This window comes from Nomascus leucogenys, chromosome 15, assembly GCF_006542625.1.
Source record: "Nomascus leucogenys isolate Asia chromosome 15, Asia_NLE_v1, whole genome shotgun sequence".
Classification (NCBI taxonomy): domain Eukaryota; kingdom Metazoa; phylum Chordata; class Mammalia; order Primates; family Hylobatidae; genus Nomascus; species Nomascus leucogenys.
This window is the reverse complement of record NC_044395.1, coordinates 41,588,338-41,611,415: the sequence shown is the minus strand read 5'-3', so window position 1 is coordinate 41,611,415 and position 23,078 is coordinate 41,588,338. Positions and strand designations below refer to the sequence as shown.

General features: G+C 38.1%; 1 protein-coding gene across 1 annotated transcript in view; it reads left to right on the top strand.

Annotated features, from left to right (window-relative positions):
* The first annotated feature begins 14,897 nt into the window (after positions 1-14,897).
* DEUP1 (deuterosome assembly protein 1) overlaps positions 14,898-23,078 on the top strand; it is a 115,905-nt gene continuing 107,724 nt past the window's right edge. The window contains exons 1-2 of the mRNA XM_003252989.4: positions 14,898-14,953; positions 16,411-16,483. Of these exons, the coding sequence (XP_003253037.1) occupies positions 16,455-16,483 (29 nt within the window). The 5' untranslated portion in view covers positions 14,898-14,953; positions 16,411-16,454. The remainder of the gene's footprint in view (positions 14,954-16,410; positions 16,484-23,078) is intronic.

Below are 23,078 nucleotides of genomic sequence, written 5' to 3'. Positions count from 1 at the left end.
ATATTAGATTATTTATTTGACAATTTCCCCCTACATTTGCTCTGGTCTTTTTCTGGTATTGATATTATTCGAATGATAGACATGTAGACTTTATGTTTTCTCTGTTATTTTACATCTTCTTCTTCTTATTTTTGTTTCTTTTCTTTTGTTTCTTGTCTACATTTTTAAGACATTTTCTTAATCCTTTCTATAGAACATTTAAATTTTTTTCTTGTATCATATTTTAAAATGTCTAAGGCCTTTATTTTGCTTTTCAAATATGGACTTTTTATAACTTTTTGTGTGTATGTCATGGATGTAACACCTTTTCTTATTTCCCTAATGATAATTAGTTTTTTTTATTCTACTTCCTACGTGATTTGTTTTGTTCGTGTTACCTTTTTCTTTGTTTTGGCCTTTCTGATGTTAAAAGTTTTTCCGAAATCTCTTGTCCTTCTTATTTTAGCTCATATTAAGAAAGAAGCCAAGCCAGGTGCAGTGGTATGCACCTTTAATCCTAGCCACTTGCCTGGTTGAGGTGGGAGGATCACTTGAGCCCAGGGTCACTTGAGACTGAAGGAAACAGAGATAGTACCAGTGAGATCCTCATTTCTGAAATAATAACTTAAAAAAATAACAACAATAAGGAGAGAGAAGCCTTACAGTTGTGTCTGTGTGAGAGAATAGGGCTTATTAAAACTGGGCTTCACTGAAGAATAATTGACTCCCTTTTCATTGAAGAACTCCCCAACTGTCTACATTTTGTTTTATTTTGTTTTGTTTTGCTTTGCTTTCCTCTTGGGCTGATCATTTTATTTTTAGAGAAATCCACCAATCTCCTGCCTTTAAATATGGCTGCCAGAATTCTAAAGCTGAGCCATGGAAGAGATTGTTTAGAATAGAGACTTTCAGCTACTTTCCCCGTTTTTAGTATGGTATTCTTATTCTCCTCTCTACCTAATGCCCTAAGTCCAGAGTTCTCTGGCTTGACATCTCCAGAGAGTAAACCTCTAATTCTCTGCCAAGGTCAGAAAGAGAAGGTTGCCTGACTGGGGGTGGTGCTACAGAAAGGATCTGGGAAATAAACCATGTCCTAAATAGATTTTAAATCAATCCTCTTGTTTTCTTCTCTACTCGTGTCCCTTACATTCTGAAGTACCCGGTGCTTTCAGCTTCCAAGATTGTTTTTGGAAATTCCTGACTTTCACCCTCATGGGCTTCTATTTCAGCTTCTTCTGATCTGCAAAGCCAATTAACATGCATCAGCTTTCCAGCAGTCAAAATTATATTGTTGTTGTCCTCTTTTATGTTCTCTCCCTCTCTATCTCTCTGTCTCTTTCTGTCTCTTAAATGTGTGTGTGTACACACAGCCTTTACTGACACTGTAGTGGAGTTTCAGGAGGGAAGAGTAGGTAAAGTATGTTTCAGTCTATGTTTCCATTTTAACCAGAAGTCCTTTGTTTTCTATTCTATCTTAAAATCTTGTCAACATTTACTCTGTAGTAAAGCAAATAGAAATGAAGTTATGTTTTTCATAATTTACATGGCTGATTTTATCTACTTTGAACAAATCAGATCTTCAGTAGTAACTAAATTATTTTTCTCTTGGACACTGGATTATTATCTTGAGACTTCTGGTGGATCATGCCCTCATGTCCATTGTCCTCCAATCTCAATTCAACATTTATAGCTGAGTAAACATTCTCCTCTTGGTAAGCACAATTGTTAATTGTGTAAGCTACACATGCTTGTTTTAGAAAGTTTTTAAAACATGGAAAAACACAAGTATAAAGTTTAAAATGCATAAATTCTACCTCTTTTTGAAAGTAATATTTAAAACTCATTCTTCTTCTCTTATGTCTCACTAGGCTCATTCCAACTGCCTAACATATCTCTGTAAGAACTATCAACATTTTGGTCTGTAGGTTTCAAGAACTCTTTATGTTTTTACCCATGTATACAAGGTTAGATTGCTTTCTCCCAAAACAGAATCATGTTATACATATAGATATAAAACTTGCTTTGTTTTTTTTACATAATAATATATCAACATTTTCTAGGAGAAAGGGTAGAACCTAACCCCCGTCTTCTGAGTGTGGGCTGAACATTGTGACTCACTTCTAATGGACAGAATGTGGCAGAAGTTATAGTATGTGACTTCTGAGACTAGATCATAAAAGACATTGAGGCTCAATCCCTGCTTTCTCTCCCAGATCACTCATTCTTGGGGAAGCCAACTTCCATGTCATGAGACCATTCAAGCAGCCATAAGGAAAGGCCAACATAGCAAGGAATGGAGGCTTCCTGTTAATAGCCAGTGAAGAACTGTGGCCCTTTGCCAATGTATATGTGAGTGAGCCATCTTGGAAGTGGGTCCTTGGGCCTCCTTCAAGCCTACAGATGACTGTAGCCCTTACTGACATGTTGACTGTAATCTCATGAGAGACCCTGAGCCATAACCACCCACATAAGCTGCTCCCTGACGCCTAACCCACAGAAACTGTGACATAATAAAAGATATTACAAGCTACTGTGTTTTGGAGTAATTTGTTACACAGCAGAAAATAACTGATACAGATTTGATACCCCAAAATAGGTGCTGTCATAATAAATACATAAAACTGTGGACGTGGCTTTGGAACTGGATGTAAGCAAAAGCTGTAAAGGCTTTAAGGGATAGTATTAGAAAAAGCCTAATGAAACTGTTAATAGAAGCCTGATGGCTATAGGAAGGCTAAGGGTAAAAGCTAAAAGAAAAGTAAGAAAAGGCTTATTGGAACCTGAAGAAAAGGGATCCTTAGGATATAGTGGCAGAAATTTTGCAATACTATCACTTGTGGTAATGTGGAAAGTAGAAAATGTACCTAATGAACTGAGTGATCTTCCCAAGGAGATAGCCGGGCAAAGTGCTGAATATTTCACCTGGTTTCTTCTTGATACTGAATGTGAGAGGAAGGAGATAAACTAAAAGAAGAATTGCTAAATGTGAGAAGCCATTACTTGATGGTTTTGAAAATCTCCACCATCTCTAGATGGCAAACAAACCTAAAATAAAGTCATGGCTTCCCAGGAAAAATCAAATTCAGGGCACTGATGGAAAGATATGTTCCAGAGATGAAGATGAGAGTGTGGCTGCAAAATACTTTGTTTACAACCTCAGAAAGATGTAAGATGGTGCCTCTGAGAACCACTCTGTGAAACAACAGAGCTTTGAACAAGCTTAAGGATATTGTCCTTCCACAGTTCAGCAGAAGCCCAAAGTAGAGAATAACTTTTCTTGAAAATATTTTGGGGTATGACTTTGTCTAATGAAGTAAGCTTGAATAAGGTTCATAGGGGATTCAGAAAGTTTCTAAAAATAATGATATGGACAGAAATACCATCAGCTTTAATGAAGGGAACAGAGATAGTACACAATGAAAAGAGGTATTTGAAATTCCAAAGTTTTCCTGAAAAAACTGCACAGCTCCAAAACAGTCTACCTTTCAAGGGGAAGGAAAGATTAATCAGAGGAGAGAACCAATAAACCAAAGGGTACAGCCAAGAGCCATGGAGAACCATTCCTAGGAAGTTCCTTGAGTTAGAATCAAGAAACATTGAACATGTGCCTGGGTGGATTTCAGAATTGCTATGGACCAGTGATTGCTTTAGGCTTCCCATTTTTCCACTATTTGAACAGGATTGTCTACAGTTATCTTATGCAAGTTGGATGAGTATGTGGGTAACTTGTCTCTTAAACCCACAGGGCTTGAGTTAAAAGGCACTGTACTCAAGGAGCTGCACTTAAAAAACAACACTAGAGAAGCCACATTCACATTTAGGTCTGATTAAGATGGCAAATTTCTAGAATTTTAGCTGATGTTGTAAAAGATTAAGACCTGGCACTGGGAGTTGGTATGGAAGAGGGTGAATATATTTTCCATGTATGAAGAATGTAAATAATTTGTAGCCAGAGGAAAAAGAGTAATAGTTTTAAAATACGTCCACAGATTATTCAACACTTCTCCCTCCAAAAACTGAAGCCTAATTTGCCACCTCTTGAGCTTAGACTGGATTTGGGGATTCAGTGCTAATTAACAGAATATTGTAGAAATGATATTGTGTGACTTCTGAGACTAGGTCATAAAAGGTATTGCAACTTTCTTTTTTTAGTTAGTTTTTAAACTACAAATAAAAATTGTATATATTTACCTTGTACAACATGTTTTTAAATATGTATATATTGTAGAATGGCTAAATTAAGCTAATTAATATATGCATTACCTCACTTACTTATTATTTTTTTGTGGTGGCAGCATATATCTTTCTCTCTTTTACATGACTTTCTCTGCAAGAAGTCAGTTGCCATGGCATAAGGATGCTCAATTAGCCCTATAGAGAAGTCCATGTTGTAAGTGACTAAGGTCCTCTGCCAACAGACATGTGAGTGTAAATATAGAATATACTATTCTGTTGCACTCTTCCTTCCCTTTTAGGTGATTATAAACAACACTGCAGCAAACCTCTCTGTCTCCCTCTCCCTGAAGAGAAAACGTATCATTATGTTCTAAAGATATCTTTAGATCTAAAGATATCTTTATGTTCCCATGATATTATTTCTGTAAGATAAATTCTTAGAATTGCTGGCTATGCACATTTTAAATTTAGATAAATATTTTCAAATTACTCAAATATTGCCAAAAATAATTGTAATAATTTACACACCTCCAAACCGTGGATGAGAGTATGCCTATATCTTTGCCAATTTTAAATGTTACTAGTCTTTCTAATTTTTTGCAATTCTATAAGAGAAAGTATCTTATAATTTTATTAACTTATATTATTTAACTATTGGTGACAGTGAACATCTTTTTGTATGTTTGTGGTTTGAAAAAAGTACTATAATTATTTAGATGGAATTCTCTTTGCATGCTCCTAACCCTTGATCTTTCTTCTTCCACAATGCCCAGCATATAGTTAATGTTACATAAATACGCAGTTTTGAATAAATGAATGAGTGAATATATAAAATTCAGACATGCAGAAAGTCTTCACTTAACCCCCTAGTTTTGACTTTTAATTGGGCAAAAACACTTTAGCAACCAATTAATTTAATTATCTTTTCACTTCCCCTTTATCACTATTCAGTATAAACCATTCAAGTGTCTTCTGGGTAAGCTCTTTATAATTACAACTTGTTCTGGCTAATTTGTTTCTAAAAGCAGCCATATACTTTTTCTCTCTGAATATTTTTTAAAACAACAGAATAGTTATATAATAAATAATAGTAATAATAGCAATAACAATAATGATGCTACATGATAGGTGTGTTATATACATAACTGACCTAATTTAATCTTTACTACAGTCCTGTAAGTATTGCTATTCCCCACTATAGAAATGAGGGAACTAATTTTTGATGAGGGCAAATAAATTAGCCATACTCATTTAGCTATTAAAAGGCAGATTTGGGATTCAAATTCTTGTCTAAATGCAAAGTCCATATTCTTTCTACAATGCTCAGCTGGCTTTCTTAGAAATAAATCATTTGTAAAGTTGTTTTCTCATATTGTATGTTCAAAAAAAAGAGGAAGATTCAAGAAAAGAAAAAAATTCACAATTTTAAAATATGTAAAATGAAATTAAATGTTTTTTCCTGCCTGGGAGGGCTTACTGCTATTGATTCTTTTTTCAATCAGTACTGGAATGAAAAAGAAGATTAAGTAAGATGAAAAAATATATTCCTTTCCTTCATGGTTTACAAACTTAATTCAGCTATCAACGGGCAAGTGACTGATACCTAGTTAAAATAAGAAAATGCAATTGAAACATTTAATCATGAAAAGATAAAGAAAAGGAAATGTGGTTTCTTCTCACAATGATTGGTCTCTATCATCTGAGGATTTACGTCAAGCTGAGGAATTTCTCCCAGTCGGTTCAGAAATAGGACTGCATGGTGGATTTTAACACAACACTGTGATAATGAGACTGATGCCTTCTTTACAAAGCAATTTACACACTTTCAGAGATAATCTGGGTTTCTGGGTGTTGAGGTCACCTCAGACTGAAGATAGGTATATTTTTCAGGTGACATTCTGAAATGTTCCAACAGAATGATGTAAATTTACTCTTTAGAGAAGATAACTCCCCTAAATTATCAAAAGTTGTTTTCTAACAAGGCTTACACAAAATCATTGCATTTTGAAGTACAACCATATGGGGAATAAATGGTACTGTATGAGAGGACATTATGAACTAGGTTTCATGTGTAAGCAACTGAGACATGTCTAAGAGTTTTATAATCTTAGTGTGGGAAAAGGAAAAGAGAAAATTGTTGTTGTTATTTTCTACTGTATGTGGCAAGCTCATGTTCCTCAGATGTGTCCTAGAATAATGTTTTATAACAGGTATTACCACATATATTCAACACCAGCAGCAACAATGCTAACATGCTTTATACCAAAAACAAAAAAAAAGGCATAATGGTGGTAACATGATGAGTGGTCTTACGGCGCAAACCTAAGTGATGAGGGTACTGAGAATCATTTTTCTTCAACCTGCATGTTGTTCCACCTGATCACTGAAGGCTGACACTAAAATGGATAAAACATTGGTATCTCTCTAAAACAGGTGCCGCAGTCTCAAGGTAATGACAGAATGTTTATTTATTAATATTTGTTTGAAGTGTTTGCTCATATATTCCTAGCTCAGTTTTATTCAGCCAACTGCATATTAACATTGTTTATAGGGTAACCAGAAAACATGACACTCAGAGATATACAGAAAGTAATTCTCAATTCATGGAAGTCATTTCAGTAAAATTAAATAATAACAACAAAAATAACAGTTGAATTTCCTAATACAAAATTCTTGTTCTAAATGTATTTTAAACACATGTTCTCTTATTTTATAAGTAGCTATATTGTATTCTTTAATTTTTCTCTAACATCACTATTTGTAACAGATGGAATCTGATCTTGAATCATTATTTATTTAACACATTCATAATTTCCCCTTTTTGTTTCCAAAAATAAAGAGCCGAGGACACTTAAAAGATGTTTATAGATAATGAAATAGTTTTAAAAAATTAAATAATGTAAAAAGGACTTCCATTTCTGGTAGCATGTTTGATTAGATATGCTGAACAATCTAATTGAAACAAGTAAGACATTATAAAAATGTAAATATCTTACTGAGTTTGAATGAAATAATAGAATCAATAGATTTCATAACCTAAGTTATGTGAGAAGTGAGAAGAGGAACCCCAAGAAGGGAGTGAATGCTAAAAGAAACTTTTGTTCTGAGTGTTTCTGCTTACACTGTGGTGGCTACATGCAGAAGGATAATAGGACATAGGGCCCAAGACCAGCCCAGGTGAAGATTCCAACAGACTTCTGCATAAAAGTGGGATTCCAAAAGGCTACCTTCACTATAAAAGTAAATAAGGTCAGGCACAGTGGCTCACACCTATAATCCCAAAACTCGAGGCTGAGGCAGGAGATTCACTTGAACTCAGGAGTTCAAGACCAGCCTGGTCATCACAGAGAGACCTGTCTCAACAGAAAATAAACAAAATCAGCTGAGCGTGGTGGCATATGCCTGTGGTCTCAGTTACTCAGGAGGCTGAGGTGGGAGGATTGCTTCAGCCCAGGAGGTCAATACTGCAGTGAGCTGAGATCATGCCACTGTACTCCAGCCTGGGCAATAGACCAAGACCCTGTCTCAAAAAAAAAGTAGATGAGGCACAAATCGTGAACCTTAGTGTATGCAAATTTTAAAAAATATTTAGGAGGCCGGAAGATCGCAAAAGAGAATGGAGAATGCGACAAAACATCCTAACTGTATTACAGATTTGTAAAACAACCTCACTAAAAGAGGAAGATGGAAAAGGTACTGATTTAAGTAACTTTGGAAATGAGTGAAATCTATTGAGGCTAAAGGCAAAATTTACTGTATATATGCACTGTACTCTAATTGATAATGTCCTCTTCCATATGGTACAGGTTAACAATTCTGATACTGTTACACAGTATCACAGTTGTGCAGTTAAGTAAATGGATGGCGGATGATGAAAAGCCACTTTTTTTACCATTGGAGTAGGAATTTACAGATAAGTAAGGGAAAGAAGCTAGAACGATCTGTGTAACAGAGTTGGAGATAACAGTGTGAACTCATGTCCTTTTAGCTTAGATAAACTCTTGTTTGTTTAGATAGAAATGGTTACATATAGAAATACTTATAGTTATTTGTATATACAAAGGTCAGTATTACACAAATATATTTCCTTGTTCTGTCAGCTGAGAGGGTTTAGGAACAAGAACAATCAAGTAGCAAGGAGCGTTCCTAGTGCCCAGATACTGGTTTCTAATTCATTGTTAATAAGTGCTCCCTGAAGAAAGAGCTGATTGCAGGAGCAGGGGATATACATATACAAGATGACACTGGGACATCTTATAATGATAGAAAGTAATGAAGTTCTCAAAACCAAAAATCCCACAATGATGAGGTGTGTCAAAGGAACATAGGAGCCAACTGGAAGAGCTCCCAATGACCACAGCTGGAATAATATGAGAAACTAAATTTTTTTATTTTCTCAAACAAAGTAGCCTTGGATTATAATTCAAAGTATACAATAAATATCCATGTGTCCATACTGATATAAATAAATGGGGGATATGAGACAAATCTTCCATGCAGAATTCCAAATAATTGATATATACACTTTACCCTTTGGAAGGCAGAGCATAGCTCCCTACTCCTGAAGCATGTGCTGCACACAATGACTTCCATTCAAAAAGTACAGTATGGAAGTGGGGGAAAGAGTAACTTTACAGTGGAGAGAGCTGACAACCACCATCTCAACCTGATGATCCAGATCAACATCAACAGTCATAAATCAAGTTGATAGTATGTACCCTTGATACAATGTGATGAAAATGGCAGTTAATTTCTGAGTTTCCTTCCAATCTAATCATGAGAAAAACTGCAGACAAATTTCAATTAAGGGACATTCCATAAAATACCTAACCAGCACTCTTCAAAACTGCCAAGATCATTATAAAACTCTTGGAAACTGTCACAGCCAAAAGGTGCCTAAGGAGACATGACCACTATTTAGTGTGGTGTCCTGCAACTGAAAGGACATTAGGTAAAAACCAAGAAAATCTGAATAAAGTATGAATTTTGGTTAATATTATCAGTGTCAGTTTATTAATTGTAACAAATAGACCAGACTAAGGTAAGATGTTAATAACAGAGGCTACTGGACGTGGGGTAGATGGGAGCCCTCTGTACTATGCTAATAATTTTATGTAGATCTAAAACTGTTCTAAAATAAAAAGCTGATTTTTTTTTTTAAAAGGTAGAAAAATTGAACAGTAGAAAACATGCCTATTTTGACTTTGGCACTGGGTGAAGAAAAACTAAGAAAAGGAAAAAAAAGTTTTGGAAATTTGTATCATAAGCTGACTCTAACACTTATTTTTCATTCATCATATTACCTGTGTTGTCTGGAAAACCTCCTGTAAAAAAATTAATGTAAAGTAGTTTAGAGTTGGTCATACCCCCAGACAATTCTCAAAAGAAAATGCAAAATCAAAAGATTCAGCCGCCATCCTGGCCTCAAAGATGTCCCAGAAATAAAGCTCCCCCTTAAAAGTATCTCACAGTCAAAAATTATAAACCCACATAAGAAAACAAGACAACATGAGTAAGAGCTAGCAGTAACAGATCCAAAATATTTTAGAGACTGGAATCATAACATGCAAAATAAAATAGAAAATTATTATTAATATGCTTTAAAAGTTGAAATAGAAAAATAAAAGAGAAGCTTGAACATTTTGGCAAAGAAATGGAAATTATATAAGATGACAGAGATTACCTGCAAAATCAACAAATTAATTTTTGTTAATTTCAAATTCAACAAATACTTTTTGAGTTCTTCCTATGTGCTAGGGCTTGTATTAAATACTTGCACATATATTATCTATTTTTACTTTCATAACAACAAATAATTCTATTAATAAGTACCAAAGTTATAAAAACCTTCATACTAAAATATTTTATTATTTTTATTTTCTCTACAATCTGGATACTTTCTTCTGTTCTGTTTTCCAATTCACAAGTTATCCCTTCACCTGTACCAAATCTATCATTATTCATATCTGTTGTGTTCTTATTTTTGGTTATTAGTAATTTTTTTCTAGTTTTAGAATTTCTATTTTCACTTTTGTTCTAGCCTTTGTATTTGAGAAGTTATTTCTAGGAAAATTTCTGCTTGCTTCTTCCAGGTATCTTAATCTACCAGTCCAGTATGACCCTATTCTGAGTTCAAAGATGGAGGCTGTCCCAAATTACAGATGATTCCAAGCTGGCTGCGAGTCAGTAGGAGTACTGATTTATTTCCACCTCACCATTTTCCTGAGGGCAAAGTCCTTTGGAGCCCTAGCTTAAAGATAGGGGGTGTTTATTTATTTATGGAGCCCAGGCTTTGTCTTCTGCCCCTTTATTTCACAAGACTATCGAACGGCTGCTCAGTTTTGCAGCTGTTTCTTCCAGAGCATCAAATGCCTTTGAAAGCAGCCTTAAGTACTGGGCTCACTTCTCCAGGTTCATGTCTTTTCCTAGATTTTGACCCAGTAATTTCTCACTATCATATTAGCTAGTGACCTGAAAGGTTTCTGCAGAGTTGGGCTCAGAGAAGTTGACCCAAGTGAAAAGAGGCCATTAAGCAGGCAGGCCCAACTTTCCTCTCTGGTTACAAATTTGTTTTTCCCATTAGGGCCCTTTCACTTCAACATTGTCCTAGTCATGAATGGCTCCAGGAAATAAGTATCACATCTTTAAAACTTTAGCTCACGACTAAATAAAAATCTTTCTCTTTTAGTTCCCCTTAATATCTGAAAGAGGATGACATTTTCAAAACCACAGTGTCAAAATTCTAAAAGTCCATAAAAAGTAAAAGTGGAGAATTTAAAAAATCATAATAGCCATTTTTCAAAGAATTCGGCTTTGTTTTCTGATCCTCAGGTGAAACCTGGTGCTTCTAAATTCCCATCAGGAGGAGAAGCAGCCCTGATAGTGATGATTGACAGGCCTAGCAGGCATGACACAGTGAAAGGCCTCATGCTGCCTGGTTAAGGGCTCAAATTTATGCATTTCTCTTCAGATGTCTAATGCCTATCCCAGCCCAGAGCAGGTTGGTAGGGATGCTGAGGCAGGATACTTTCAAAATCTCTCTCAAATCACACCCAAATAATTAAGAATCTCTCTCTTTGCATTGCCCTTCACACTTTAATGAAGAGCTTTAGGACATTGACCAGGCACCCCTATTCTCCAGCTTCCCTGTCCAATATGATAGCCACCAGTCATGTGTGACGACTATGAAGCACCTACATGTGGCCAGAATGAACTGATTGAGCTTTAAGTAAAAACTATGCAAAAAATATATAAAATATCTCAATAATTTTTATATTGACTAGGTATTAAAATGATATTTTAGCTATATTAGATGAAATAAATATATTATTAAAATAAACTGCATCTGTTTTTTACTTTTTAAAATTTGACTAGTAGAATATTTAAAATTATACAAGTCGCTTGCATTGTATTTCCATTGGACAGTGCTGCTCTAGGTGATCTTAGTTCTAAATACTGAATCTCTTCCTGCTGAATGGTTATTTTCTCAACTAGAATGTGTATTAAGCATCTCCAGAAAATTCCTTTGAAAATGTTTGCCATTAACTAACAATGAAACTAATCAAATAATTATAACTCTTTGGATATGAGTTTCTTCAAATCCAAAATGAATAGGTTAGACCAGCAGTCCCCAGCCTTTTTGGCACCAAGGGGTATGGTTTCAGGATGAAACTGTTCCATGTCAGATCATCAGGCATTAGATTCTCATAAGGAGTGCACAACCTAGATCCCTGGCACGTGCAGTTCACAGTAGGATTCGCGCTTCTATGAGAATCTAATGTCACCACTGATCTGACAGGAGGTGAAGCTCAGGCCGTAATGCTTGCCCGCTGCTCACCTCCTGCTGTGTGGCCAGGTTCCTAACAGGCAGCCTATGGGTTGGGGACCCCTGAGTTAGACTGTATCTCCTCTACAGTTTCTTACAATTCTATGATTATTTCATTATAATTGTTTTTTAAAAATTTTTTAAAGTATGTTCTATGCATAAGGATATAGTTTTTAAAATTATAATGTGTGTATATATATATATATATATATAATTTTTAAACTTGCTCTTTTTTTTTTTTTTTTTTTTGAGACAGAGTCTCGCTTTGTCGCCCAGGCTGGAGTGAAGTGGCGCAATCTCGGCTCACTGCAAGCTCCACCTCCCCGGTTCATGCCATTCTCCTGCCTCAGCGTCCCAAGTAGCTGGGATTACAAGCGCACACCACCACACCGGGCTAATTTTTTGTATTTTTAGTAGAGACGGGGTTTCACTGTGTTAGCCAGGATTGTCTCAATCTCCTGACCTCGTGATCTGCTTGTCTCGGCCTCCCAAAGTGCTGGGATTACAGGCATGAGCCACCACACCCAGCCTAAACTTGCTTTTTAAAAAATATAAAAATAAATATTTCCTTGCTGACACAAAGACAGACATGAAGTTATTTTATATAGCCATGCATATGTTAAAGTTGCACATTCATTTACTATATTGCTATTATAAATTTTCCCATGAAACGATTTTGTTATGAAGTTTTTTAAATTTTAAAGGTTTAGCCTATTGCTTTGATTATTATTTATTCCCTATAATTGGTCCCTTCGCTTTTCTTCCATAGGTCATCCTTATTCTTCATCCATTTATGCCCTTGTATTCTTCTTTGACCATTTTTGGTTACATTTTATCTTATCCTCACTTCGCCATGTCCTCCAATTTTCTTTCACGACTAAGCTCTCTTGTTACCTCTCACTAACCCTGTTTAGGAAGATTTCCACCCTGGCCACACTCTTCCTATCCTTTAGACTGGGGCCTTCCTGGTCTCATCCCTTTCAAAACAAACTTACCTGAAAATATCTAATAATAAGGACATTTCAAGGTGAATTCAAATCTTTACAGTTACTTCTTACTAGCGAGGTAGGGGACAGGTATTTGCATTTTAAATCTTAACTCTCATTCGGAAATGAAAACCTTTATTCGTATTAAATTGAATGGGATTTTCCTATTCTATATTTAAATTTTCCTAAAATCCATTATAGTATGTGTCTTCTCACCTGTTTTTGCAAGCATTCCCCTGCACCTATTCTTCTGTGTGAAAACATGAAACCTACAGTTTGCTAAGGAAGATCCTGACTGCTAAAGAAACCGACTCAACCTTAATGCCTGGAGAACACTGGATTTGGAGTAAGATGACCTAGGTTTATATCTTGATGTATCATCCATTTCAAGTGCCAATAGATGGACAAATCCATGGACATATCCTTCATTCTCGCTAAGCCTAGGTTTCCTAATCTTCTGAAAGGAGCTATTAATAACACCTGATACACTTGCTGAGTGTATTTCTGAGCCTCTAAAGAAATAATGAACATGGAAGTACTTAGCAATGTTACATAGCCTTAGTGATCTTGGGCATCCTGAGATTTCATTAAATTTCGTTCCTATTTCCATTTTCCCTTCCTTGGGTTAGAAAAAATACATTGACCCATTCAATTCAGACAAGAATAAAGAATATAACTAAGAGTTTTCAGAATAATGAAAAGTTTCAAGTTAAGATAACACAGTCACTCTCTTCATGCAAACATGAGAGCTATGAAACACTTATTAGAACTAATATCCCAGGTGACTATATAATTCATCTATGAAGCTCAATTTGTCAAGAAGCAGCATAATGGTTTTATAAAATTCAGATGGAACCTGGACGGAGGGATGTGGGTGCACATTAAATTCATAGAATATTAAAGTAGCAAATTAGCGTTAAAGTGATGAAAGTAAAGTGCAAATAAGACTTTAAGAATTAAGTAGTCGACTCCATGTATTAGGAAGGAATTCTTTGGTTAAAATAAATCAAACACAAAATTCAAGTGCTTAAAACAAATCACTCAAGATGTCAGTTGAACAACATATATTCTTTCCTATTATTTCCTCTATGAAATGAAGAGAGACAGAAATTCTGTCATCAATGACTCTTGGAATTTGGTGGAAAAAGGAAAGAATCTGGAATCAGTCCCGTTGAGTTTCGTTCCAGCTTCTCCTCTTAGAAGCTATTCTTTTCTCCCTGAAGGGAGGCAACACTGTCCGATCGCCTGACTGGCAGTGTTTTAAGGACCCATCGAGCTTGACGGGAAAGTCAGGTACAAGCTGATGCTGTTATCATCACGGGAACCAGGGGCTGAGCGGTGAAATCCAGCTCCTCCCAGCTGGAAGGCACTAGGGTGAACGGAGATAAAAGCAGTTCTCTTTACCCCAAGTTTCTTTCTTTTTCATACCACTTCAAATTTGGGTAAGAGGAAAGAGGGCCAAGGGGATTTAAGGAACCTGGATGATGAACTCCCCAGCGGTTTACAGTTCCTTCGTGATCTATTTGGTTCATTCATTCAACAAGTATTTCCGGGCTGCAGCTTGGGTGCCGGGCCCTGGGGTAGGCAGTGGGACTACAAAGAGGAAAGGACCCAGAATAGAGGGGACACTGGACGCATAACTGCGGGACAACGAGGTGGCGCTCGCGCAGGGTGAGGTTGGAGGCAGCCAGGGAGCCCCCAGAGGGCAGCGCCCGCCGCTGCTGCGGCAGCCGCCGACGCGCCCATCCCCCCCTCCGACGGCCACGAGTTCGGGCCGAGACGTCCCCATGGCAACACGCGGCGGCGCTGCGCGCGGGGAGGGAGAGACCCAACTGCCTCGTAGGTCGCGCGGCGGGAGGGCCCAGGCGGCGGGAGCGCGGTGGCGGGTGGCGGGGCCCCTTGGGGCGGGCCTGGCCGGGCGGGAGGTGACCTACGCAGTCCTGCGCCCCCAGCCTCAGACCTCTCGGGCGAGCCCGGCGCAGCGCAGGTAATGGCTCCTGGCCTTCCCGGCCCCGCCTCTCCCCTGACCCTCACCCAAAGGCCAGGCTGGCCCCCAGGCTGGCGCGGGTCCTCGAGCGGGACAGGGGGACCCCAAAAGGGCGGCCGCTCTGCGGGAGGCTGGGCTTGAACTGATCGCGGGTCCTGGAGGGGCGCGTGGCGCGGGGACAGAGGCTGGGAGGGGAGGCCCGCGCTTGCAAATCCAGAGCAGAGCTGCGCGCCCTAAGTTAGAAGGACTGGGCTTTAGTCGTGTGGCCTTGGGCAAGCCACCTAACTTGTCTGTGCCGCAGTTTCCCTGACGTTTAAGTGAGAGATTTGAGAATCTACAAAACCATTTATTGGTCTGCTCGTTCTGGCCAAGTTTTCCTTCACCATCCCTGCTGCTCTCCGCTCTGTCCCACACACAATTCTAGGGCCTCTTAAACTCTTCGATTTGGAAGTGATGTGAGCTCGAATCTTCCTCCTCTTTCTACCTCCTTGAATGCTCTTTAATTGACTTTTATTCAGTGATTCGGAGGAGTTGAAGTCCTTTTCAATACTTTCTCCAGTTATTGTCATAGATTATCTTTTAACTAAAATTCTGTTACTGAGAAAAACATTTTTTTTTTTTACTTTAGGCAAATACTAACATCCCTATTTTGTCAAGAGCTGAGCCAGTGCCCATAAAGCCATTGAGGAATTTCAAGATTTCTTTTTAAAGGCATTCTTAGCCTTTTTGTCCTAAATCTCATAGTTATATTCATCCTAACAAAACCCAGAGAGGGCCAAAGAAAGAATGTACTCAAATAAAGGCACACCTTTAGGGGAACCACAAGAATAGAAAGTTTGAGAACATCTGGCTAGAATTTCTCTTTTAATGGGAATTCTGTTTTACTCATTCTCATGTACTGAGCCCTTTGCAAACAACGTAGTACCAAGCTATTATTCAATAAGTAGTAAATGGATGCTCATTTTAGTCCGTACCACATATTTCGATTCATCACTAAGTCAATATCATAAATGCATAGGGGTCGCTAAACAAAAAACTCAAGTTTGGGAGGCTGAGGTGGGTGGATCACGAGGTCAGGAGTTCGAGACCAGCCTGATCAACATACTGAAACCTCGTCCCTACTAAAAATACAAAAATTAGCCAGGCGTGGTGGCGATTGCCTGCCCCAGCTACTCAGGAGGCTGAGGTGGGAGAATCGCTAGAACCCGGGAGGCGCAGGTTGCAGTGAGCTGAGATTGTGCCACTGCCCTCTAGCCTGGGCGACAGAGCGAGACTCCGTCTCAAAAAACAAACAAAAAAGCAAAACAGAAAACTCAGATTTCTATATTTTGTAGGATCAAGAGCTACTACACAGAAAAACTCATACTAAATGGTTTCTGCCAGTAGCGAAATTTTCATGTTTTATAGGTTAAAGAATGTAAACATTTTAGGAACTTGGATCATTTTCCTCCTAACAGATTAAAAATCAAGAAATATAAACCAGATGTAGCAGTTTCTTGACATGGAGAACCAAGCCCATAATACGATGGGGTAAGTGCTGAGAAATTTCTGTTTAATAAATATGTGCTTAACTATGCCAAAAACTTCCTGAGAACACATGAATTTTGAAATTTACTATTAATAGAAGGATATGCCAATTATTTTTGGTGAGGCAGATGAGAGGAAATATCAAGTGATTGTAATTAAATATTATAATGCAAGACTTTCTGATTTTGACACTACAGATCTGCACTCAAAAATCACTGTTTTCCAACTCTTAGTGACTGTCCAATATCTAAGGGTGATGGATGCCGAGGCAGGCCTCATGTGCTCTTCTGTTACCACAGTGCAACCTCTCTTCGCCAGCTTGCTCCTTTTTTGCTGCATTGAGAATCTCAAGTTACCCTCTGCTCTTGCCCCTTAAGGCTGAACTCATCACTTAAACATAGCCTGAGAGTAGATCTAACTCCGTAAAAACATCATCAAGAACTAAATATCTTACCAAAAGTTCACGAAGAGATAAGAATAAAATTTGTATAGCATTTGTCATTGTAGAATATCAAATTCCTGTTTACAAATATCTGTCCTAACTCTTTACCTGTTACCAGCATCACAGAGTTTTCTCTTCCTATTGTTTCACTAGCCAACTGACCACTGGCTAAACACAGAGTTTGGGGAATGAAGGGGTGAAGGGGTGGTTGTATAGTGCCTAATCTTGATTGCAACTGACTTTAGCACTAGTCACACCACTTCAGGTGTCTCACTTTCAGAAATTCTGCCCAGACCATAACTTTGATGTCAGGCTGAAAGAAAGCTGCACAAGTTTGGATAATAATCATAGCTATCACTCTTTAGCTCCTACCGCATACTCCTTCTTACAACAGCCCTGCTAGGTATTATTCTCATTTTACAACTAAGAAAAGTAAATATATTAGAGTACAGTCTAAGCTCTTATAACAAAGAGACTCCAAAAACAGCAGCTTAAATAAGATTGAAGATTATTTCTGTTTCATATAGTTGTCACAGGTGCTGCGCTCGCCCAAGATACGCAGACCAGGATTGGTTTGGCAACTCTGCCATCTTCACTAATGATTTCTGTCTCTAGGACCAAAGTGGTTGTTTCAGCTCCCACCATCATAAGTGTGCTCTGCCATCATGACTGTGCTCCTCCCATAGGGAAGGAGAAGGCCAAGAGGAGAGAGTAAGACCTTTTCTTTTAGGAGTACAACATGGAAATGGCAGGTCTCACTTCTGTTCACTTTCCATTGGCCAGAACTTAATCCCAGAGTTAAAACTAGCAGCAAGAAAGGCTGGGAAGTATGGTCCGTAACTAGGTAGCCATATGACCAGATGAAGCTTAGAAGTTCTAGAACAAAGGAGGAAGAATGGATATTGGTGAAAAACTAGCATCCTCTGCCATATTGAGGCTCAGAAAGGTAGAAAGACAAAAAAAGCAGGAGTTCATCCTAGAATATACACCAGGTTAGTAGAGAAAGTAGGATTTGAATTCAGGTATGCCTGGCTCCAATCCCTGTGTTCCTTCCTACACTGGAAATGGATGGCAATGAGATGCAGGGAGCAGCCTGCCTGGTATCCATAGCAGAGCCAGGTTAGGATTCTGGGTTAAGTATGTGTTGGGTCCCTGGTGTGATGATAGCACTAAGAGCTAAGATGCAGATTCAAGATGTTGAACCTAAGGTTGGGTCCCAGATATCACTTCACTCCTACAAATCCAAGGCCATGGAGTCATTTAAGAAACAGACCTTGCCCTTAAAGAACTTAGAATTTAGTAAGGAACAGTAGAACTTGTTTGGGTATGGTGTAATTACAACCCCCCACGTTAATGAGAGTTATTAGAGGTTTTCCTGAGGTACTGTTCCACTCATCACAGTAGACATGGGGCCAGACACCTGCCTACCATGGTCTCCAAAGCATGGAGACCCCAGGTTGGCATTGCCTGAGTCCCACATGCTATTGAGAATTATGTATAAATCTAGATCATGAATACAATAAAACTTCATCATCAGGGACTTGTTATGTGGCTTATTAAACCATGTCACCTACATATACAGTAATGTTTTGTGGAGCAGCCTACATTTAACAGATACCTATTTAGAGTCTACTGTGAGCTACTTACTGGTCTAGGCACCAGGAAGGTAGCAGTGAACAAAATAGACAACTGTTTCTCAAGGGGCTTATACCATCGTGGAAGAGACAGATAATGAACATATAAATTTGTATCATATGGTGATATGAAGAAAAATAAAGCAGGCTAAGGGTGGGAAAAATAGAGAGTGTGAATGGAATGGTCAAACAAAGATGCTTTGGTAAGGCAGCATTTGAGCAGATTATATCTGGGGGAAAAGATTACACAGAGCAGGAGCAGAAAGTGCCAAGGCCTACGGTGGGAGCTTTCCCACAGAACATTTTCAGTGTGAGTGAATCAATATTCTCTGATATCATGGTTATAACCGGGTTTGATGTTAATTTATCCATGATTTCTTCCAATTACAGGTGTTTGTATTTGTGCCATAATAATCTAAACTCCTTGTAATTGAAACTCAATTTTATGTTTGTTCTTTTTGTTTTTAAAGTGTGTTTCCAGAGCACAATTATAGAATGAGTAAGTGATCCCTTTTATTGGCCTTTTTAAGCAAACCTTCTCTAGATTTTGCTTTGTTTTTGTTTTCTTATTCATGAATTTCTACTTACTAGTTTGCCCTTTTATGGTTTATCTTGTTCCCATGGGTTGAAAAATGTGCTTCAGTTATTTTCATGATTTCTGGATTTCATGATTTCTTTAAATAATAAAAGCATGTAAGTTTCCTCCTGAGCACAGCTTTGCTGCCTGCCATAGGGTTAGTGTTCTCACCATCATTTTCTAAACAATCTGTCATTTCAAATTTGATAGCTTCTTTGACTGATATTTAGAAAATGTAATTTCAAGGGGCACTTAGTTATCTTTTTATTATTACTTTTTAATCTTTCTACTATCATAGTCATAGGATATGGACTATATGATTTTGACTCTGTCAATTTCACTAAGATTATTCTTGTAGTCTATTGCAGGATCAACTTTTATTAATGTCCTTTGGGTATTTAAAAACACATGTATGTTCTCTTTTGGTTGAGTAAAAAGGCTAAAAAGGTTATATAATCAAACATTTTAATTGTTGTTATTATGTTTAACTTGTGTTTTTCAAGTACAGTTACATTAATTTTTGTTTATTTGATCTGTCAAATTCTAAGGAAGATCTTCACTACAATTGTGGTTTGTCCGGTCCTTCTTGTATTACTAACAATTTTTGGTTCACATATTTCAGTGTTCTGTTGCTTGATGTGTTAAGGTTTATGGGTATATCTTCTCAGCATATTATATGATTAACATTATAAAATATAGCACAAGTATAAACTAGTGTTTTCTGTTTTAATTCTACTTTGCCTGATATTACCATCCCTGCTTTCTTTTTAATTTACTTTAATCAATAATATCTTTGTTCATCACCTTGTTTTCAGCCTTTTTTATGTCATATCAAGTTTGTCTCCACATATAAATAGCATATGGTTAGATTAACAAATAGAGGCCAGGCGCAGTGGCTCATGCCTGTAATCTCAGCACTTTGGGAAGCCAAGGCAGGCGGATCACCTGAGGTTGGGAGTTCAAGACCAGCCTGACGAACATGGAGAAACCCCGTCTCTACTAAAAATACAAAATTAGCCTGGTGTGGTGGTGCATGCCTGTAATACCAGCTACTCAGGAGGCTGAGGCAGGAGAATCATTTGAACCTGGGAGGCGGAAGTTGCAGTGAGCCAAGATTGTGCCATTCCACTCCAGCCTGGGCAACAAGAACAAAGCTCCATCTCAAAACAAAAACAAAAACAAAAACAAAACCCAAAAAACAAATAGGAAGCATAGCTGGGGAGACCACAGGAAACTTACAATGGCAGAAGGCGAAGAGGAAGGAGGCACGTTTTATGTGGTCAGAGCAGGAGGGAGAGAGAGAGAAGCGGTGGAGTTGCATCTCCTGAGAACTCACTATCACAAGAACAACAAGGGGGAAGTTCGCCCTCATGATTCAGTCACCTCTCACCAGGCCCCTCCTCCAACACTGGGAATTACAATTCGACATGAGATTTGGTTAGGGACACAGAGCCAAACCATATCAGTGGGCTTATTGACAGTGGTCTTTACTCCATAGTCATCAGGCTAGGCAGTTTCCTTGCAGGACCCCAGGTCACTCTCTTTCAGTCTTTTGTCTCAGGCTAATCAGATTCCAGAGAATTCTAATTTCCTACCTGGAGAGTATACCAGCATTCTGGGAGCTCAAAAGGAGGAAGGGGCTGAATTCATACTTATATTGTTGACCTTAACCCCCCAGTTTCCAGTACGGTGGTCCTGCCATCTACTGTACCTGGTGTTCCCCAACCCCAGTCCAGAGCCTTTCTGTTTTAGCTTCTCCAGAGAATGTGCCTGGATTCGAGCCAGTGAGGAGATCTAGGAGTCAACCCCTTCTTAGCCATTCCTCCTGTTTTCAGGCTGACACTCACTTGCTACTTCCAGATGTATCTAGTTGGTTTGCTACTTGGCTTTGTCCACTGCTAGTTCCTGTTATTTTTATCCTTGTAGGTTTGACCTTCTAGGTTAAAAATATCCCTTTACTTTGTGTTAGTAGGATTTGGGGAGGGAACAAAACGTGTGTGCATACATCTTCAACCAAATTCTCATTTTTCTCTACTGAATCTTTTACTGTACCTTTTATTCTGTGACTTTTATCTCAGCCATTGATCTCATTCATAGAATCTTGTCAGATGCTTCCTAAACATCTAGGTACTGCTACGTGATCCACCAGATTCTTCTCATCTGCTATGAAAGTCATTATTTTCAAAGAACCAAGGTAGATGAATATTAAATCATAACTTTTTGCGTCTGATTCAAAAGGTCCTTCAAAACTATACTCTTCTATGTGTGCATCTTTCTTAACCCTTAAAGTGTTCTTTCCCTCTGAGATATATTAATCATCTTTACTTTACTTACCAGGTACTTACCAGGTTCTTGACTTTATGAATCATAACTTTACTTACCAGGTTCTTGATGAGTTAAGCACAGTTTTAATTACAGTTTGTAAAATAAAATCTAATTTTTCTGATGTAAGTCAACATATTGGTACCTGAATAAATTATAGTAATATATTATTTTTGCACATTGAAAATTCTTTTTAAATTTGGTTAATTCCTTTGCTTTCTGGTTAGCCCAGACTATACCCCCTTACTCTCCCTCTCTTCATACTTTATTCACCTCTCCCCATATACATGTATATTCCTCCCCAGAGTAATCAAACGGGACAAGTTCTTCCAGTTTCTTGTATCTCTGAAGAAGAAACAAAGTAAAGCACATCTGGGTTAAAATCCTGATATGTCAAACTTGATGGTAGACTCTGAAATGTTAGCAGTGCTGAGTGACTGTAGGAATTAAATGCATGATTTTGAAAGGAAGGAAAGTTATTAGGAAGGAGAGAGAGGGAGGAAGGAAATAAGGAAAGAAAGGGAAGATTTCTACAAGAGACCTAATCAAGCTGCTAGTAAGTTTAAGGAAAGATGAAAAAGTGCCACTGTGTAGGATAAATTTGCACATACTTTTTACAGGAAAATCTTTACAAAAGATTAGTTACAACATACATTTTCTTAAAAATCTGATATGTGTGAATGTAGATATGTACATCAGGTGCATACCCACCTAACCTGACCTGGTTGTCTGTGGTGCTTAGTTGTATGGCACCTTGGAACCACCTGGAACTTTGCGAGCCTCCAATCAGAGCACTGGTGAAACAAAGAAGTGCTAAAAACATGAATATTACAGATATGTGATGACTGCGTTTGTTCTCTCCCCAAAAGAAAGACGCAGTCTCATTGGACAGCAGTTAATATAAAAGCTGTACCCTCCTTGAACTCAAGAAGCAGAAGGAAAAGGAGAAATAGAGACAAAAATAGAAAAGCTGACAAGAGAAGTAGCAACACAAGTATAGTGGTAATAAGAACATTAAGAAGTTAGTCCTGTAACACTGTAGGCCTGCGTATTCCAGGGGCCCCAGCTGTGTTCAGCAATGTTTTGTCTTCTCTTCTGTCACACCACAGGGACAAGCACAGTGCCTGACATAGGGTAATTATGCAGTCAATTTTTTTTTTTTTTTTGAGGCAGGGTCTTGCTCCGACACCCAGGCTGGAGTACAGTGGTGTGATCTTGGCTCCCTGCAATGTCAGCCTCCCGGGCTCAAGCAATCCTCCACCTCAGCCTCCAGAGTAGCTGGGAGGTACACACCACCAAGACACAATTTTTTTGTTTTGTTTTTTGTAGTGGTAGGGTCTCACTATGTTGCCTATGCTGGTTTCGAACTCCTGGACTCAAGCAATTCTCCCACTTTGGCCTCCCAAAGTGCTAGAATTACAGGCATGAACCACTGCTCCCAGCTCAGTCAACATTTGTTGAATGAATGAGTGAACTGAAAGAATGACAGCCTATTAAAGGCAATAAACTGTCAAACAACAGGGAAATAAAATATAAATACCAATTTCAAAAGACTAGAGAAGAGTTGAATCAAGAGTTCAGAATTAGGTAGAAATGAGGTTGTATAAAAGCAGGGTGTGAAAA